Source organism: Camelus ferus, chromosome 5 (genome assembly GCF_009834535.1).
Source record: "Camelus ferus isolate YT-003-E chromosome 5, BCGSAC_Cfer_1.0, whole genome shotgun sequence".
NCBI lineage: Eukaryota > Metazoa > Chordata > Mammalia > Artiodactyla > Camelidae > Camelus > Camelus ferus.
Genome location: NC_045700.1, coordinates 67115312 through 67131301, shown reverse-complemented (window position 1 = coordinate 67131301; position 15990 = coordinate 67115312). Strand labels below are relative to the sequence as shown.

The 15990-nt window shown below is 50.7% G+C and overlaps 1 protein-coding gene across 4 annotated transcripts in view; it reads left to right on the top strand.

Annotated features, from left to right (window-relative positions):
* The window catches only part of NRP2 (neuropilin 2), a 111508-nt gene that overhangs the window by 55006 nt on the left and 40512 nt on the right, over positions 1–15990 (top strand). For all 4 annotated transcript variants that reach the window (XM_032480016.1, XM_006194265.3, XM_006194267.3 and 1 more), the window contains exons 8-12: positions 2286–2430; positions 3519–3868; positions 5744–5888; positions 10102–10218; positions 12888–13028. In XM_032480016.1, coding sequence (XP_032335907.1) covers positions 2286–2430; positions 3519–3868; positions 5744–5888; positions 10102–10218; positions 12888–13028 — 898 coding nt within the window. The remainder of the gene's footprint in view (positions 1–2285; positions 2431–3518; positions 3869–5743; positions 5889–10101; positions 10219–12887; positions 13029–15990) is intronic.

The window sequence follows — 15990 nt, the reverse complement described above, 5'->3', positions numbered from 1 at the left end:
GGGGAACAGGCCAGTGGTGGCCCCCCGCTGCTCACAGCACCTGTCCCCAATAAGCAGAATGCTGCATTTGCTTCTTCCCTGCCAGAGCAAAACAAAAAAACAAACAAAAAGCCTCTGCCTCATGTTGAATTCTAGAAGAACTGATTAATCTCCTCCCCTTGGATGCAGTTCCTGCAGCCCTTTCCTCAGAGCTGATGAGAAAGCCAAAGAACGGGCGTGGCGTGGTCTGGGCTTTCCCAGGCCCCCCTTGCGGTCGTCCCTCCCCAAGATTAGATCACAGAGGTTCTGGCATCTCTCACTTCCTTAGGTCTTCTCCCAGGTGTCTGGCTCTAACCCTCTTTCCTTCTGCTTTCTTGGCCCTTTTTCTTCCCTTGCTTTGTCTTCTCACCCCTCTTTGTCCTCAATCACGATGCAGGAAGCAGCCAAACAGAAACTGAGAGGGATGGGTGGGCAGGCAGTCCTGCCTCGGTGCCCGCTGCGGGCAACAAGGCTGCAGAGGAGGAAGCTGGCGTCCTGCGGGCTCGGGGGAGCTCCCCTGGAATCGGTGGGCTTAGCATCAGGAACTAGGGGTTTCAGCAGAGTACAGTGGACCAGGGGACACCTGTTTCCTCCTCTCCTTAAACAGGCCACTTCCCCTCATTTGGTTGCCAAAGGTATGATGTCTCTTAGCCTTGCCCCCCACCGTCAGTGAGGTGCTGTTAAATGGCTCTAATTCTGACCTTTGCAAGTGGGAAATATCAAAGGTTCGAGGTTGCCAAATGGCAGAGTTCCTAGTTACAGTTCCTAAGGAAGAAAGGACATGTTGTTAATTAGCTCTCAGCTCCCGTGCCGTTCTTTGCTCTTACCCAGAGCATGCTTCGTTGGGATTATAAACACACAGGGAACACATCACCGAACAGCAGCTCTACCTCCATTCCACCCATGCTTGGGGACCTTACGGGCTCCATGATGCCTAGCCACCAACATAAACACTGCAGATTTATTAAAAGAGGTGAGAGTCAAGGGAGGAAACCACAAGCCTGAAGCCTAAAAACACGGCAAGGGCTCGAGATCCAGACAGACATCCCTGAGCCTGTTTGTTCATCAGTAAAGTGGAAATAATAATACTTACCTCCCAGGGTGTTGTAGGCTAATTGTGTTTACACAGTGTCTGGCTCAAGGGTATTCAAATAGACCAAGTCCCCATTCCTCTTGTCCCAGCCTTGTCAGTGCCCAAACAGCTCCCACGCTGGAGGTGCCGTGAGCTGAAACATCTAGTCCCCCTTCCCAAGAGGATTTGCTAGTCTTTGAAGCCTTGGCTGTGAGTAGACTTACAGTCACCTGGTTGTTACAGGTATGATTTGGGAGGGATGGTTGGCTAGTTGGTCTTTCCCTCCATCCTTATCCAGGGAAACCAAGAGAAACTCATGTATACTTGCTCCAGCTACTCTTTTTTTCTTTTTTTAATGGAGAGCACAAAAAAGCATAAGATCCATATGGCAGTTATTGATTGAGGCCATCTGGTACGCTAGAACTTGCTCCTACCATCTTGGATTAGAAGCTACTCCGAAAAGCCTTTCCTCCCAGAAGAGATGCATTGGTCAGATGGGGACAGGGATGGATTTCATTACAAGACTGGGCACTGCAGTGAGAGGAAGCCAGAGCAGGACTCCGACGGTCTGTCTGCAACCCTGACCCTACAACAAAGACCAGAAAGAACCAAGAAAGTGTTGATTGACACAGGGGCATGAGGGTAGATGGTGCCCCCTACCCTCTCACCCGCCGCATGGAGCAGGGAGGCCTCTAGGTAACTAACAAAAACAATTGTGAAGCCCTTTGTAATTATAAAACACTGCAAATCTTTCTGTATGCCTGCAACCTGAGGAAGTGGGAAAGTCGAGTTCAAGCTAGTGAGTGAGGTCAGCTAGCCCTAAAAGATGACATTTCTGCTCCATTTTTAAAGGATACCCTACTTTTTCTCTTTTTTTCCCCCCACCTCTCTCTTAGTTTCTGAAAGTTCACAGCCCCTTCCTCTGCTTTGCTGTCAAGCCCAGAGGCAACATTTTCCTTCCCTCCAAAAGTTTTTGTGAAGACCGTTCATTATTTTCAAGTTAGAGCAGTATGAGAAATTAAATTTTTTTTCACGGTGTTTCCGAAATAAGCACTGAACAACAAACCCACTGATTATTTTTAAGGATTGAGAGAAATAAAATTGAACAGAACTGACCCCCCTCAATCAAAGACTGCTCACGTGGCTCAACCACACGGGGAAATTCAATAACGCGGACTCGCATCTCATGTTACAGGTGTTCCAAGCCAACAACGATGCCACGGAGGTGGTTCTGAACAAACTGCACTCGCCGCTGCTGACGCGCTTCGTCAGGGTCCGCCCTCAGACCTGGCACTCGGGCATCGCCCTCCGCCTGGAGCTCTTTGGCTGCCGGGTCACAGGTAAAGTGGGGCTCCTGTGATGTCGGGAAGAGGACTGTGTCCTAGGCTCTGCTCCCCTTTGAACCCTCTGTAAACCGATGGCTTGGTTTTACCTGTAACTCAGTGTACAGGTATTGAACACACACTGACTCTAGACTCTGCCTTGCTGGGTACCGCTTCTTCACGCACACTCCCCTCATTCATTCACTGCGCGTGTACTGAGGGAAGACCTGCTGTGTGCCAGGCCCCACACTGGGAGCGGGAAAGGAACAGGAGAAGGGAACTAGCAGCTGGGGTCTCTGACATCATGGAACTTCCAGGCTGGTGGGCAAGATAGATAATAAGCAAATGCAAGCCCAGGGATGATCATACACTAAGATGCTTGTGTGTAGGTAAAGGACAGGGTGCTCTGAGAGGGACTGAGGGGACTTCGTGGACTGTTGACTGGAAGTATGGGGACAACCTTTCTGAGGATGTGACTCTTAAGCTGGGGCGTGAGTAAAGCTGATGATGACTAAGTGGAAGGGCGTTTTGGGTAGCGGGAACAGCAGTAAAGAGCTGCGATAACACTTGTGGAAGTAAAATCCTAGCCCCAGGAAGGGGTCCATCTAGTTGGGGAAACAATCACCAGGTGACAATTTAGTGCTCAGCTGAGCTCCCCTGCTCACCGCCTCCAGGGGGGTCATTGGGTGTCTTGTCATCAAAAAAGGATGTGAAAGTCCCTGGCTAAGCATGTGAGATGCTCAGCCATGCCAGGTGCTGTGCTGCGAGTTTTGTAGACTAACGGAATCCTCACAACAACCCTCACAACAAGAGGCAAGTACTGCTATTAGCCTTCCTTTAGATCTAGGGAAGCTGAGGCACAGAGCACTTCAATCATTTTCCCAAGGTCACACAGCTAGTAAGTGACAAAGCAAACGTGAATACAGGCAGTCTGGCACCCAGTCCGGGCTCTTAACCACAGTGCTATCCTACCTTGAAATGTAAAGAAATCAGTTCTGACTTAATGTGTTTGATAGTCAGGTTCTTTGACAGCTCCCTGCTGATGGGGGTGGTTCCAGTTAGGAGGGTACCAGCAGAACCTCCTGTATCTTCCTCCCTCTCCCCAGATGCCCCTTGCTCCAACATGCTGGGGATGCTCTCTGGCCTCATCGCCGACTCTCAGATCTCTGCCTCCTCCACCCGCGAGTACCTCTGGAGCCCCAGTGCCGCCCGCCTGGTCAGCAGCCGCTCGGGCTGGTTCCCCCGGATCCCTCAGGCCCAGCCGGGTGAGGAATGGCTTCAGGTGGACCTGGGAGTGCCCAAGATGGTGAAAGGTGTCATCATCCAGGGGGCCCGTGGAGGAGACAGCATCACCGCGGTGGAAGCCAGGGCGTTTGTGCGCAAGTTCAAAGTCTCCTACAGCCTAAATGGCAAGGACTGGGAACACATCCAGGACCCCAGGACCCAGCAGCCAAAGGTAGGCTGTTCCTGGAGACTCGCTAACCTTGCCCCAAACAGGGAGGTTGATTTGGGGGTGCTGCTTTCCCGTCTTGACAGTCATCACCAACCCCTATAAGCCAATAAAACAAATATTAACTGAGAGCTTACTTTGTGCCCGGCCCTCTGCTCCATGCCTTATTTTAACCCTTACAACATCTCTAGAAGGTCGATCCTTTGGTCACTCCCATTTTAGAGACGACAAAACTCAAGCTTGATGTCACACCGAAGGTCCCAGAGCACCTGTGGTAGAGCCATGATTCAGACACGAGTCTCTCTCCAGAGCCAAAATGCCTAACCACTACTCAACACTGCCTTTCTAGTAACTTGGGCCCTCTATAGCCTCTTTTAGATAAAGTTTCCCTGGAAATGTCCAGACATCCAAAGGGGATGTGTTTCTTGGAGGCTCAACTATAGAAACTGGGGAATTTACTTCCAAAAACAACTGTTTTTCTGAATGTTACTGCATGCCTTTGTATTTTCCTGGTCTTGACTGTTTAGATCTTTCCTGCTTGTCACTTGGAGGCTGGGGAGAGGCTAGGGAAATTTACTCAGACCAAAGTGCAGGCCAGTGCAGTGCACCCTCTCCTGCCTTCAGAGGCATGAAGGTCAGCCTTCAACACGGGCCACGGAGGAGCCCCAGGAAGGGGAGAGGACATGACACCTCTGTCCCTATCCAGGTTAATCTCCCGGTCAGCCAGACATTCCTATCCTCATTGCTAAGTTACCCCTGGTTTTCCTCAGAAGAGCAGGGCCCCTAACAAGAAAGGGGTATCACATGTCTCTGTTTAACCCCTTTGCTAAGCAAATGTTTCCATTCTTAATGCAGAAGTGAGGGCTGGGTTGGAGGTTTTGTAATGCTGATGTAAACTCTCAGCTCATAATTCCAGAGGCTTGGAAAGGCTCAGGGCTTGGTAACTGGAACTTTCAGCAGATGGAGCAGAAATTGGACCACAGGCTTCCCCAGGGACAGCTGACCCTAGCTCTTCCGGACCATTCTGGGGGCCTGGGAAAGGAGATGGTCTTAGCTAGGATCAGAGCCTGCCCTCCCCATGACAGTGGCCCCCTTTCTGGAATTGTGAGCATCCTGCAAAACGAGGTGACTCACAGGCCCTGGCACACCTGCACACCAACATTCCCCGAAATCACTGATGCTCGGGTGTGCTCTGGGTTGGTTCCCCCACCTGGCTTCAGCCAAGGCAGCCCCACAGGCATCAGTTTTATGTAGCATGGTTCTAGGTGAGGTTTCTTTTAACAAAATTTCTTCCACTAGATGAAGGCTGGGGGATCAGGGAACACCGTCTTGGACCATCAATGTGTGACCAGAGGAAGTTGTCACTAGCCTAGAGAAGGGTTGGTCCCTTTCCCTTCAGCCTCTCAGTGACCTGGGACTTTCTAAATCTAGGCTTTCAAGCTGGGACTTTTTAAATCTAGACTAAAGCATCAGGGAAAGAACTTCTTTTTCTGATAAACTGAGAACTTCAGAACAAGCACAACAGTGTAAACCCCCTTCTCTCCTCTCTAGCCAAATCCCGCTTAAGACTCATTCAGACCCTAATTCTTTCCTGAATCCACAGTTTCAATCCCAGAATAGAAGATAGAACCCAGCAATTACCGCTTTCATCTGTGCCCTGTTTTCCATGTTTCTGGGACCCTAACTACCTCCTAAATGAGTAAAAGCCTTGGTCTGAGAGTGGGGCTCCCCTGGACTGTAATGTCTGGTGACCATGCATCAGCTCTGCTGCTGCCTTCTGGTTGGTGTGAGGGGTGGGGAGGGGCATGGGGAGGAGGGGCAGCAGTGAGGGGGGAGGAGGGGTCCTGCTGAGAAGGGCTGGGTGGCCTGTCTCCCCTGCAGCTGTTTGAAGGGAACATGCACTACGACACCCCCGACATCCGGAGGTTCGACCCAGTTCCTGCGCAGTACGTGCGGGTCTACCCTGAGCGGTGGTCGCCAGCGGGGATCGGGATGCGGCTGGAGGTGCTGGGCTGTGGCTGGACAGGTAAGGTCCTCTTCCCACTGCAGTCTCACCTCCTCCCACTGCGGTCTCACTCACAGGGTCTTGTGACCTCGGCTTCCTGGGATGCCCCGGGAGGAGGTCAGACCTCCACGGGGACAGGGCGGAGGGGCAGCTGTCGCTGGTGACATCCCATCAGCTCAAAACCCGGCAGACCCCCCAACCCGCCCTGGATCCTGCCAAGCTCTGCCTCAGACCATGGGTACCTCAGACCACAGGTACTCTGGACTCAGGACAGTTTCTCAAGGGATGTGCTTTGTCTTTTTTAAAGGCCCATTTCAGTCCTCCAACCCGAGTCTCTCAAAAACAAATCATAACCACACGCCACCTACCCAAATTCAATTAGACCCTGACTCTTCAGGCCAGAGGGCTGTGGCTGTTGATTTAGGGAAGAAAAAAACCCTCATGATAATAAAGTAATCGGTTTATGTCTGAATCTGGCCTCCAGATGTCAGTGGCTAAGAGACTGCATTTTCATTTCGAAGCCACATCTGTAAAAAGCATTTATGAGCTCAGGAGGGACCCTGGTGCGGGGGAGCTGCTGGGAATAGGACTTCTTCCCAGTATGCGGTGTGCACAGGAGCCTCGCTCCGTCCCACCTCCCCCATGCTCAGGCCCTGGGAGCACCTGATTCTCCTGAACGAGGATGAGGCCCACTGGGCATGCCCACCCTTCATGTTTCCCGGGGAGTGCCCATCCTTCCAAATCAGGCCCCACCTTACCTGTGGGCATCTGCCCTCCTCCCCGGGCAGCGCTGGCACAGATCTCACAGGAGCTGGGGCTTGCTCACCGCCTGCCAAGCCAGTGCCAGCAGGGGCGCCAGGGCCCCAGGTAGCTCCATTTTCCTGTCTGTGCCTTACCTGTCAGCAGCTTACCCAGCGGGGCGTTGTGAAGGATTAATGAGGGCATGTCGGAGAAGTGCTCTGGGCTCCCAGGGAGAAAAGTGCTGCCTGTGTGCCCGTTACGATGGCGCAGAGGGGGAGTCCCGTCGAGGCACGCAGGCTGGGAATTGGGCCCAAATTAGCCTTTCTCACCTTTGGATGGAAGGCAGCCCCAATGAACACATTGTAGTGGGAAGACACTTGACTCCCCATCATGTCGGTGTGAGGCCACGGTTCCCTGCAGCCTGCTGAGTGTGCGTCACCTGTCCTCTTGCAGGTGCTGAAAACTGCCCCTCCAACAGTGACCCAAGCTGGCTTCTTACGGCCAGAATCAGAGGGTTAGAGATGCAGGGGATGTAGGGGCTTCCAGGCCAGTGGCTTTCCAACATTTCTGACCATCATTCAATTTAGAATAAATTTATATCACAACCCTCTTGACTTACAAGCAGGCATGCACACACACAAGCGCACACACACGTGTGTGTGTGCATATGAGATATAGTATTAGTGCCTGGACTCGGGACAGATTGCCAAGCTCAAGTCCTACCTCTGCGATCGCTGGCTGCTTAACCTCTCAGCATCTCAGTTATCTTAGCTAAAGAATGGGGTTGACTGGGGTACATGTACACCCCCCACCCAGGATTGTTACGAAGAGTCAATAAAATAGTGGATAGAAAGTACTTAGCCTGCTGCCTGGCACCTAGTAAGCCTGTTATAACAAGTAAAAGTGACTGAAACAAAAGTTTCCTCCTAAAGCAGTGCTCATCTCTACCACGTGAGTGCAGCCTGAAATATTATAGTCCAGATTTTTAAATGCTAGTCAGGACCCATTAAAATGATCCACAACCTATTAACAAGGGTGACATGCAGTTTGGAAAAAAATCATAGATCCAGGCCAATCTCTCTCTCACAGATGGGGAAACTGAGTTCCAGAGAGAGGAGCCACTTACCAGAGCCGCTCAGCCAACTGGGGGCTGACTCACTTCCCTCCCATCCCTGGCACCTCCTGCCACGCCTCTCCCAGGCGGCCCGCTTTATGACCCGCTGGACAACTGCTAATGGCCGTTTCCTCTTACTACCCATCCTCCACCAAAGCTGGCCCTGATCACACAGGCGATGGTCAGCAACAGGTTTCTCATTTCAAAGTCCTCCCAGCCATTCCTTGGAAGATCAGAGTAGGGGCTTGTTACCCTCTGTCCAGCCTCCTTCCCTTTGAAGTCTCTGACATCTGGTTTCAATTGCCGCGGAGTGTTGTAGTTTGATGGGCAGTTACCTCTCAGTGTCCAGTACAAGCACAGTGGACACGGAGGCCGGCTGCCGTCTCCTTGCTTTCAGTCACACACCCTGCCCTCTCGTTGCCTCGCCAGCCCCCTGCGCCCCTGGATTTAACACTCTCCCCGCCCACAAGGTCACCCCCTCTGCTACCTAACATTTCCAGGAATGGCTCTCCCAGGCTATGTGGCGTTCTGCTGTTCAGATTTCCACTCATTTCTGCAACTCATCCTTGCCCCCTTCTTCACTCCTACCCCCAGAGGAAAACAGGGAAAATAATGGGCTGGGTTGAGCTGCCACAGCTAAAAAATTTGACGGGGTGCTTCACCTGTTCGTTTGTGTTTCAGATGCTTAGTCCTTGCCTGGCTGCCCGTAGTTTGCTTTACAATAGAGTTGGAGATTCTATGACACAGTGACAAATTCGAACTTACAAATTAGGACGCTTTGAGGTTATTTGCTATTTATGGTAAGCAAGAGGCAGACACGGCAAAGGGAAGGATGAAAGGTTATGTGTCTAGTTTTTAGTAGCAGAAAGATGGGAAGTCGACTGTGAAAAAGCTGTTCAGTGTATTTAGCCATTTCCTTCGGCTCCTGGCTTTATTAACCAGTATCCTGAAGGATGCCTGACAAAGGCGTCTGATCACGTACAGTGGTGCAAAGGGACCACATAGAAACGGGGCGGAACCGTGCTCGGGCTTATTCAGGGAGTCTGGCTGGAGGGCAGCTCTGGGATGGAGACCACACCCCACAACACGTGGGCCTGAACACCAGTCACCAGAACTCCTTCTGTCCCCACCCAGGGCCTGACTCACAGTTTCATTCAGTTCATAAAGGTTGCTGAATGAATGATGGGCGTGAGCTAATAAACAAGTGAATGGATGGGTGAATGAATCACCGAGAGCAGGTCCCAACTGCCTGCTTGCCCCCAGGCCCAGCCAGGTTTGGTCACATGCTACTTGTAGTATTTTGAATAAGTTGCCAACATTGACAAGTCTGGAGGTTTTCCATGGGGATTGTTTTGCTTCCTGGGGCAGGGGTGGGGGGGGTTTTTTTTTTTTTTTTTTGCAAGATCTGGCCACACTGGGCCACTGCTTCTTGGAGTCTGCTGGAGCCAGTCAGGTTGGTGGCCTCCTTTAAACCAGGCGAACAGGATCCCTCCGCCCCCTTCTCTCCCACCCTTTACTCTCCCAAACCCTAGTTGGCCATCCTTCCTTACAGCAGCTGCTTGCATTCAAGAAGCATTTGAAATTGCCACACCCTGACCTAAAGGCACAGCCCCTAGTGGTTTCCACCAAATGAGTCTGAGTCCCTTTGAGCCCGTATTCTTTCCCATCCAGTTTTGTGCAAACACGAACAACAGTGTCTGGGGTTTCCTCTGGCTTCGGCCATTGTGCCTGATGATTTTGTAATAGGTGGGCCCCCAGGTAGCTTTGGTTCAAAAAAGTTCCTTCTGACTCCGAGAAGGCTGAGAAGGGAAGGCCTATTCCCTATGCAGGCAGGGTGCGGGGGTGGGGGCGTGAAGACATAGCAGTGGCCCCCTGAGGGGCCGTGCGCGGATCGGTGTTTTCCGGGGGGGAGTCAATTCGTTTACCCAGATTTTTTTTTTCGAGCCATTTTTGATGGGTGTCGTTCACTGTGTGTGTCGGTGCATCACCTGATGTCTTAAACAGAGTATATGGTTGGACCCTGCCTGGGGTCATCGTTACCCACAGTCATTACTGCCTGGCGGGGCCTTTTGTGCTGGTCTTGGGGCCTCTGCTGTGGAGTAAAGAGGGTGGGTTTGTGTGTGCACCTCTGTCACTGCTGTTTCTGCAGCTTGGGGCTGTTCTCCCACAACTTAGGCCGTGGTCCTGACTTCCTCAACAGCACACAGAAGTGACTTCAGGAGTGTGTGTGTGTCTCTCTGTCTGTCTTGGTTTTCCTTTTTCCTTCCTTCTCTGCAGGCCCAGGCTTGGAGAGGAGACAGTATTGGAATCTTCCTCCTGCTGGGTTTCAACACGGGCCTATCACACAGCATTCACTTCCCTTCCTTTGCCTTTACGCAGACTCAAAGCCCACAGTAGAGACACTGGGACCCACCGTGAAGAGCGAAGAGACCACCACCCCGTACCCCATCGACGAGGAGGCCACGGACTGTGGGGAGAACTGCAGCTTTGAGGATGGTGAGGATGGGGCCAGAGTCTTATTTCATCCAGGGTAGCACGGGGGCCAACCAGTAGGCTGGCCCATGGCTGGGGCAGGGACCCGGGGGCCCCCTGGGTCAGAGGTCAGGGAGGTGCGGCACATAGGGGCTGGGGGCAGTGGCCATTTCGAATCAGTTGAGAAGCATTTAGGTACTGGAACAACCAGGACAGACTCAATGGTCATCAGCTGAGATAAGGATCTGTCCAAAGAGGACTCCTCCTTTGAGAAGCCTCCTTTCTTAGCCCTCACTTCACATCTTTAGAGTCCACAGCCATGATCTCTCTTCCCACTGAACTGTGAAGTCGGGTCCCCATGGTAGAATCCAGTGACGATCTGGTGTCGTCCAGGGGACTTGGTCATGGAGCACGATTGTTGGGTTAACTCAGCGGCTAACCGTGACTTAATTGCATTTCCCTATGTCTTTCACCACCACTGGCTGAGGAAGCAGGACAATTATGACAGTTAGATGGTGCATCTCAGGCTCCGTGAGGTGAGTGCAGGTCAGTGACAAAGGCGAAGGGGCCAGAAGGCGTCTCAAGTATTCCTTCAAAACTCAGGGCCTCCTCATTTCAGATCAGTCCCTTCACATGGGAAATCTGTGTTACTTTCATTTCATTGTCTACGCATATCTAACTTAGATACAAACACTAATTGGCAGAGCCCAAAAGGACATCACATCGTAAATCTTCCTGCTAAGGTCACAGAGCACGAAGACATTCCTAACAAACCACAAATTTTGGAACACCTGGCATTTTTGGCTAGAATTTAATGCCCGACAGCCTCAATTTACAGTAAATTACTGATCATTATTAAACACTCATTAAACCAAATGAGGGAAGATGGGTGAAGAGGCTTGGAAGGTGATGGAGACATAATAATGTAGCACCAAGTCAGGAGGCAGAGGGTGAAACCTGTGGAACCTGCAGCCTTAGCCACTCAACAGTATTAACAGGAGCTGCACTGTCGGAGTGGACGGCTCCCAAAAATGGCTACAAAGAAGAATGGGGGAAGAGCCAAAAATAAATGCTGAATCTGTGTGACTGCAAAATGATAATTTAATGCATATGCTTTTAGGAATGTGCTTTTGTACATTGCGTGGGCGGGGGGAACCCTCTTGGTCAGGGATAGCTGAATACAGAATTCTGACATTTTAATGAACTTCTTGTTGTTTTATGAAGAGGAGAAAGAGACTTAGAGAATCTTCCAAGACATGTTTAAAAGAGTTTGAGAGCCAGCAGGGGAACGCAGTCATTTATGACATGGTTTTGGATTAGCAGGGTCAGCTTGGTGGAGGGCAAAAGGAGCGGGTTTCATCTAAATAGCAAGCCGAAGGAAAATTTCAGGGTTCTGCTGAAAACTTTCAGAAGTTTAATATAATTTTCCCGTTTATAGTGGTTTGTTTCATTTGAGGTTTCTTTGGTGGTTCCTCCCATCTCTCGCTCTCTCTTTTTTTTTTTTCAAAAGATCTCATTGTAGAATTGGGTTCCTGAGATACAGAGTGCATATAAACATTAGAGGGGAATTATGGTTTATTGAATTACTCCATATTTTTGAACGGAAAAATAGAAATTTAGAAATTGTCAGGAGAAAGGGATGGTGAGGGCTAAGGACTGAGTTTTCCAAGCCACAGGTTGACGCTTCAGTAATAGATTCCATGTGTTTCTTCTCGACTTCAAGCTGACTTTGGCCAAGGGTGGGCAAATATTAAATAAGCTCTCTTGGGAAGGGGAAGCACGAACAGGGCTCTGTGTGATCTGTCCCTGAGGCTGGCAGTGTCCTTCCCCTCAGAGGTGAGCCCTGTAGCAGCCCTCCCCGGGGTGTGAGCAATTTCTTTCCCCCCAGTCTGTTGTTCCCTTTAGACTTCCTAACCTGCATTCTAGGCCTTCCCCACGGAAATTCCTCTCTGGGAACCCTGAGAAGGGAAGTGAAAAGGCCAAAGACCCCACTTCCTCCCTGCCACCAGCGTTAGCCAACACTTTTCCGCTGTCTCTGCAGCCACCGCCTGCAAGAATCCAAATTTGGGTCCCCATTTCCTCTCTTTCCCCTGCCTCTTCCCCAGCCCCACAGAATCACATGTCTGGCACCAGCTCAGACTGGATTTTTAGAACTGAGTGGAACCTCAAAAGAAACTTGGGTTCCGTCTGTTAGCTTAGAGGTGGGCAGCCAAGCAGATGTGGACAAGCGTTGTGTGGTCTCGCCTTAAATTTCCATTCTCTGCTGCCCCTGGAATCCTGGCCCTTGGGCACTCAGTGCCACGTGCAATGATTTTCCCTCCTGATCAGCGCTGGGCTGGGCTGTAGGCTGGTCTGCCCACCCCTCCACACCCCATTTTGCCCTAACATGCCAAGTTTCCCGCCTGGCAGTGCCTCCCCACGGGGGGTGCCGAACTGACTGGGTCTTCGAGACCTGTCACAGGGAGGTGAAGGGGAGCAAAGAAGCCTTGGCTTTCAGGCCTGGGAAGGATGAGACCAAAGGCTGACCCAAAAGCCAACAATCACCAAGCCGAGTTAAATGAATAAGCAACGGGAACCACTTCTTTCTCAGCTGTCTCCTTAGGCCTTGCCAGCCATTCAAATAGCGCCACCGTGGCTGTTTTCAGAACCTGTTTCATTTGCCTTGTTTTGGGTTATTTTTTTCCCCCTTTTAGACAAAGATTTGCAGCTCCCTTCAGGATTCAACTGCAATTTTGACTTCCCCGAGGAGCCCTGTGGTTGGATGTATGACCATGCCAAGTGGCTCCGGAGCACCTGGACCAGCAGCTCCAGCCCCGACGACCGGACGTTTCCAGGTAAGCCGGCCTGCGAATTAAGAGATGAAAGAGTTAAGGCCAGCCTGCTCCACGTCTTTCAGCCCCAGATTCCCTGACGAACTTCCTAACTTCCCGCCACAGAGCAGCCCTCTGCTCTTTGCCCACAAACCACCAGCCTTGTCTTACAACGTCACCCTCCAGAATAGCCGGTTGGCCAGTTCTGAGCCCTGTCTTGTGATTACAGTGCAGCCTGGAAGCAGGGAGGGAGTGAGAGAGGCCAAGATAAAAGACAGAGGAAGAAGAAAGAAAGAGCAGTTGGGAGGGCCCAGGAGAGGTGATGAGTCAGTATCCCTTTGTTCCCGTGGCCAGTGCTTGCTGCCACCATCTCAGAGCCTCCTGTCAACTCCAAGCTGAGTATTGTTCCTAAAATGGCTCATGGGGGAAGCCCTGGCCTCAAGCCAGACTGGTCCTTCTTGGAGGGTACCGTTGCTTCTGTAGCATCCCAGTCGAGGGCCTGAAACACCGCCACATCCATGGGTTTCTAGCAGAGCTGCCTGCCACTGGCCTCTCGAAGAGCGTGGCTGCCAGTCCTTGAGATATTGTGAAGCCGCCCTTTGGGTTTCAGAGAGCCACATTTCAGAGCCTCTCCGGCACTACTGAGAGGTAGAAGCAAAGGTTGTCCACTCTCCCCACTGTCTCATGTTTTCACAGTGTTGTTCTGGGAAATGTTTAACAACTGGCTCTCCAAGTTAAAAACAAAAATACCTGCTTTGGAATATTTGCCACTGTCCGTGGGGTAAATCCTCCCACTGTGGTTGAATTCAAGCCACCAATGTGACATCATCGGAGGTGGCGTTGAGAAGGGCAGCAACACAGCCTTAGATAGGTTTTTTTCCATTACGCAGATACAATAGACGTAAATAATTTGGGCGGCATAGATACCGGTACAGTGTGCTAAAATCACTAGGAAGTGCTGAGATTTGGTTTTTAATATAGCTTTATATAATTTAATTTTTAATAACACTTGCCTTTAGCAGCTGGCTTGCAAAATTCCAGAAAACATAACAGTTGGCTCTCACCAGCCAGTGGTACACATTGCTCCAGCACATCACATGTTAGCTTTCAATTTTCCTGGACCTTAGGTCTGCATAAACATTTGAGAGGAAAGGGGTTAATTCTGAAAATTAGTAGATCATATGTTGCCTGATTAGAGAATAAAAGGGGGGAGGGACCTCCCTGCTGCAGAGGCCCCCAGAGATGCTCTGCTGCCCCTCGTGTCCCCTGTCCCCAGGGGATGGCAGTGGGACAGACATTAGGAGAGCACCGCGGGCCGCCTCCTGACACAGCCCACACTTGCTTTCCCAGAGGGTCACAGCGTCTGCTCTGGAGAAAAAACATTTTCATATTTCAAGTGTTTATCTCTTCAGCATTTGAGTGCTCAGGGAGATTAATATCTGAAGATCACCACGGCCTCGGGCAACAGGAGAGAACACTTACCCTCGTCCCAGCCTTAATCACCCTCCCCCTTCTCATTCACTGCAATAATGTTTAATTAATATAATGAGCCTCCTGCACGCTGGGAAAAAAAAATACTTATTTTTATAACCCAGCCTGGATTTTTCATTTCATTTCCTCTCCTTTGAGACTTGGCCCAATTAATTGGTGCTTTTTCCCAACCCCCACTTTTTATCCAAACGTAAAGAACGTTTGTGGCTGTGTATGTGTGTGTGTGCATGGTATTTATAGGTGTGTATTTGTGGGTTGTGTGTGTATGTGTTTCTTTCTTAAGGTATTTGTGTTTTTTATGTGTATATGCATTTGTTGTGTGTTATTATGGGTAAATGTATGCGTGTTTGTAGATATGTGTATGTGTGTATTTGGTTTGTGTGCATGTGTAAATCTATGTACGTGTTTGTGTGTGTGTATGTTTGTGTGTGTCTGTATGTTTGAGTGTGTTTGTGGTTTATATGCACAAGCGTGTGTGTGTATGTGTAAGGTGTGGTAATGGGGCAGCTTGGCTGAGGCACTTTGAATAAAGGGATGCAGAGGACACAGTAAGGGGAAATTTCCTGGCTCTTATCCATCGTGCCCATCTTCAGGTTCTTTCTAATAATTCAGCTTCCTCCCTTGCACTCTCCTGAGCAGATTTTCTCTAAGAATGTCTGAGGCCAGCCCTGTGCAGGCTCCAAGGCCACCAATTAGCACATGACACTTTGGGGGGAGCTTGAGTTCCTCTCCCTTTGACGCCGTTCCCTCCGCCCGCTCCTCGCCCAGCCCTCACCCTCCCCTGATGCCCCAGCGGCAGGCGACCTGGCTACTGGCTGGGGATCCTCATCGCTGCCCTCATTTCACTTGAGTCATGACACCCTGCGGTTCGGGAGGGCTTTTCAGAGCACTGTCACGGAGCGGGCAGAAGCCCAAGCTCTGGCTGGCTGGTGGGGATGGGGAGAAAATTAGGGCCACAAGGCACTGCTAGAGCTCATGTAGTTTCTCCCTTAAGAGTTATTTTCCTCTTCCAGAGGAATCCCTCAAGTTTGGGAAAGTGGCACTTGGACACTGCTCCCAAAAAACAAAATCTTAATATTGTTTTGAGAGCCCTTCCGTCCAGCCTCTGATGATTTAAAAACTCATTGGCTGTACTTCCCATTTCCCTTCTCCTTACAAGACTCGATACTGGGCTTTAGGCAGGAGAGGATAGAAAGCTCTTTCTGTTCAGGGTGGTCCTTTCTTCTTCTTCTTCTTTAGAAAAAATGGGGGCCCTGCGGGGAGCAGTTGGGAGAAAGGAAACAGCTGTGCTTGGTTAGGGGCAGGGCCAGAGCCAGTGGGTTCAGAGCCCGGGACCTTCCAAGTCAAACCTGGAAGCCACTGTGCCACCCACCGATCCCCACTCACAAAGAGGAGACCGCCCCACTCTTTGAGAGAAGTGTGCTCTGTGTTTTATCCCCTTATTAGATATGTAAACAACAGTAATTACACTTAAGGAAGGCGGCATCTCCATCCA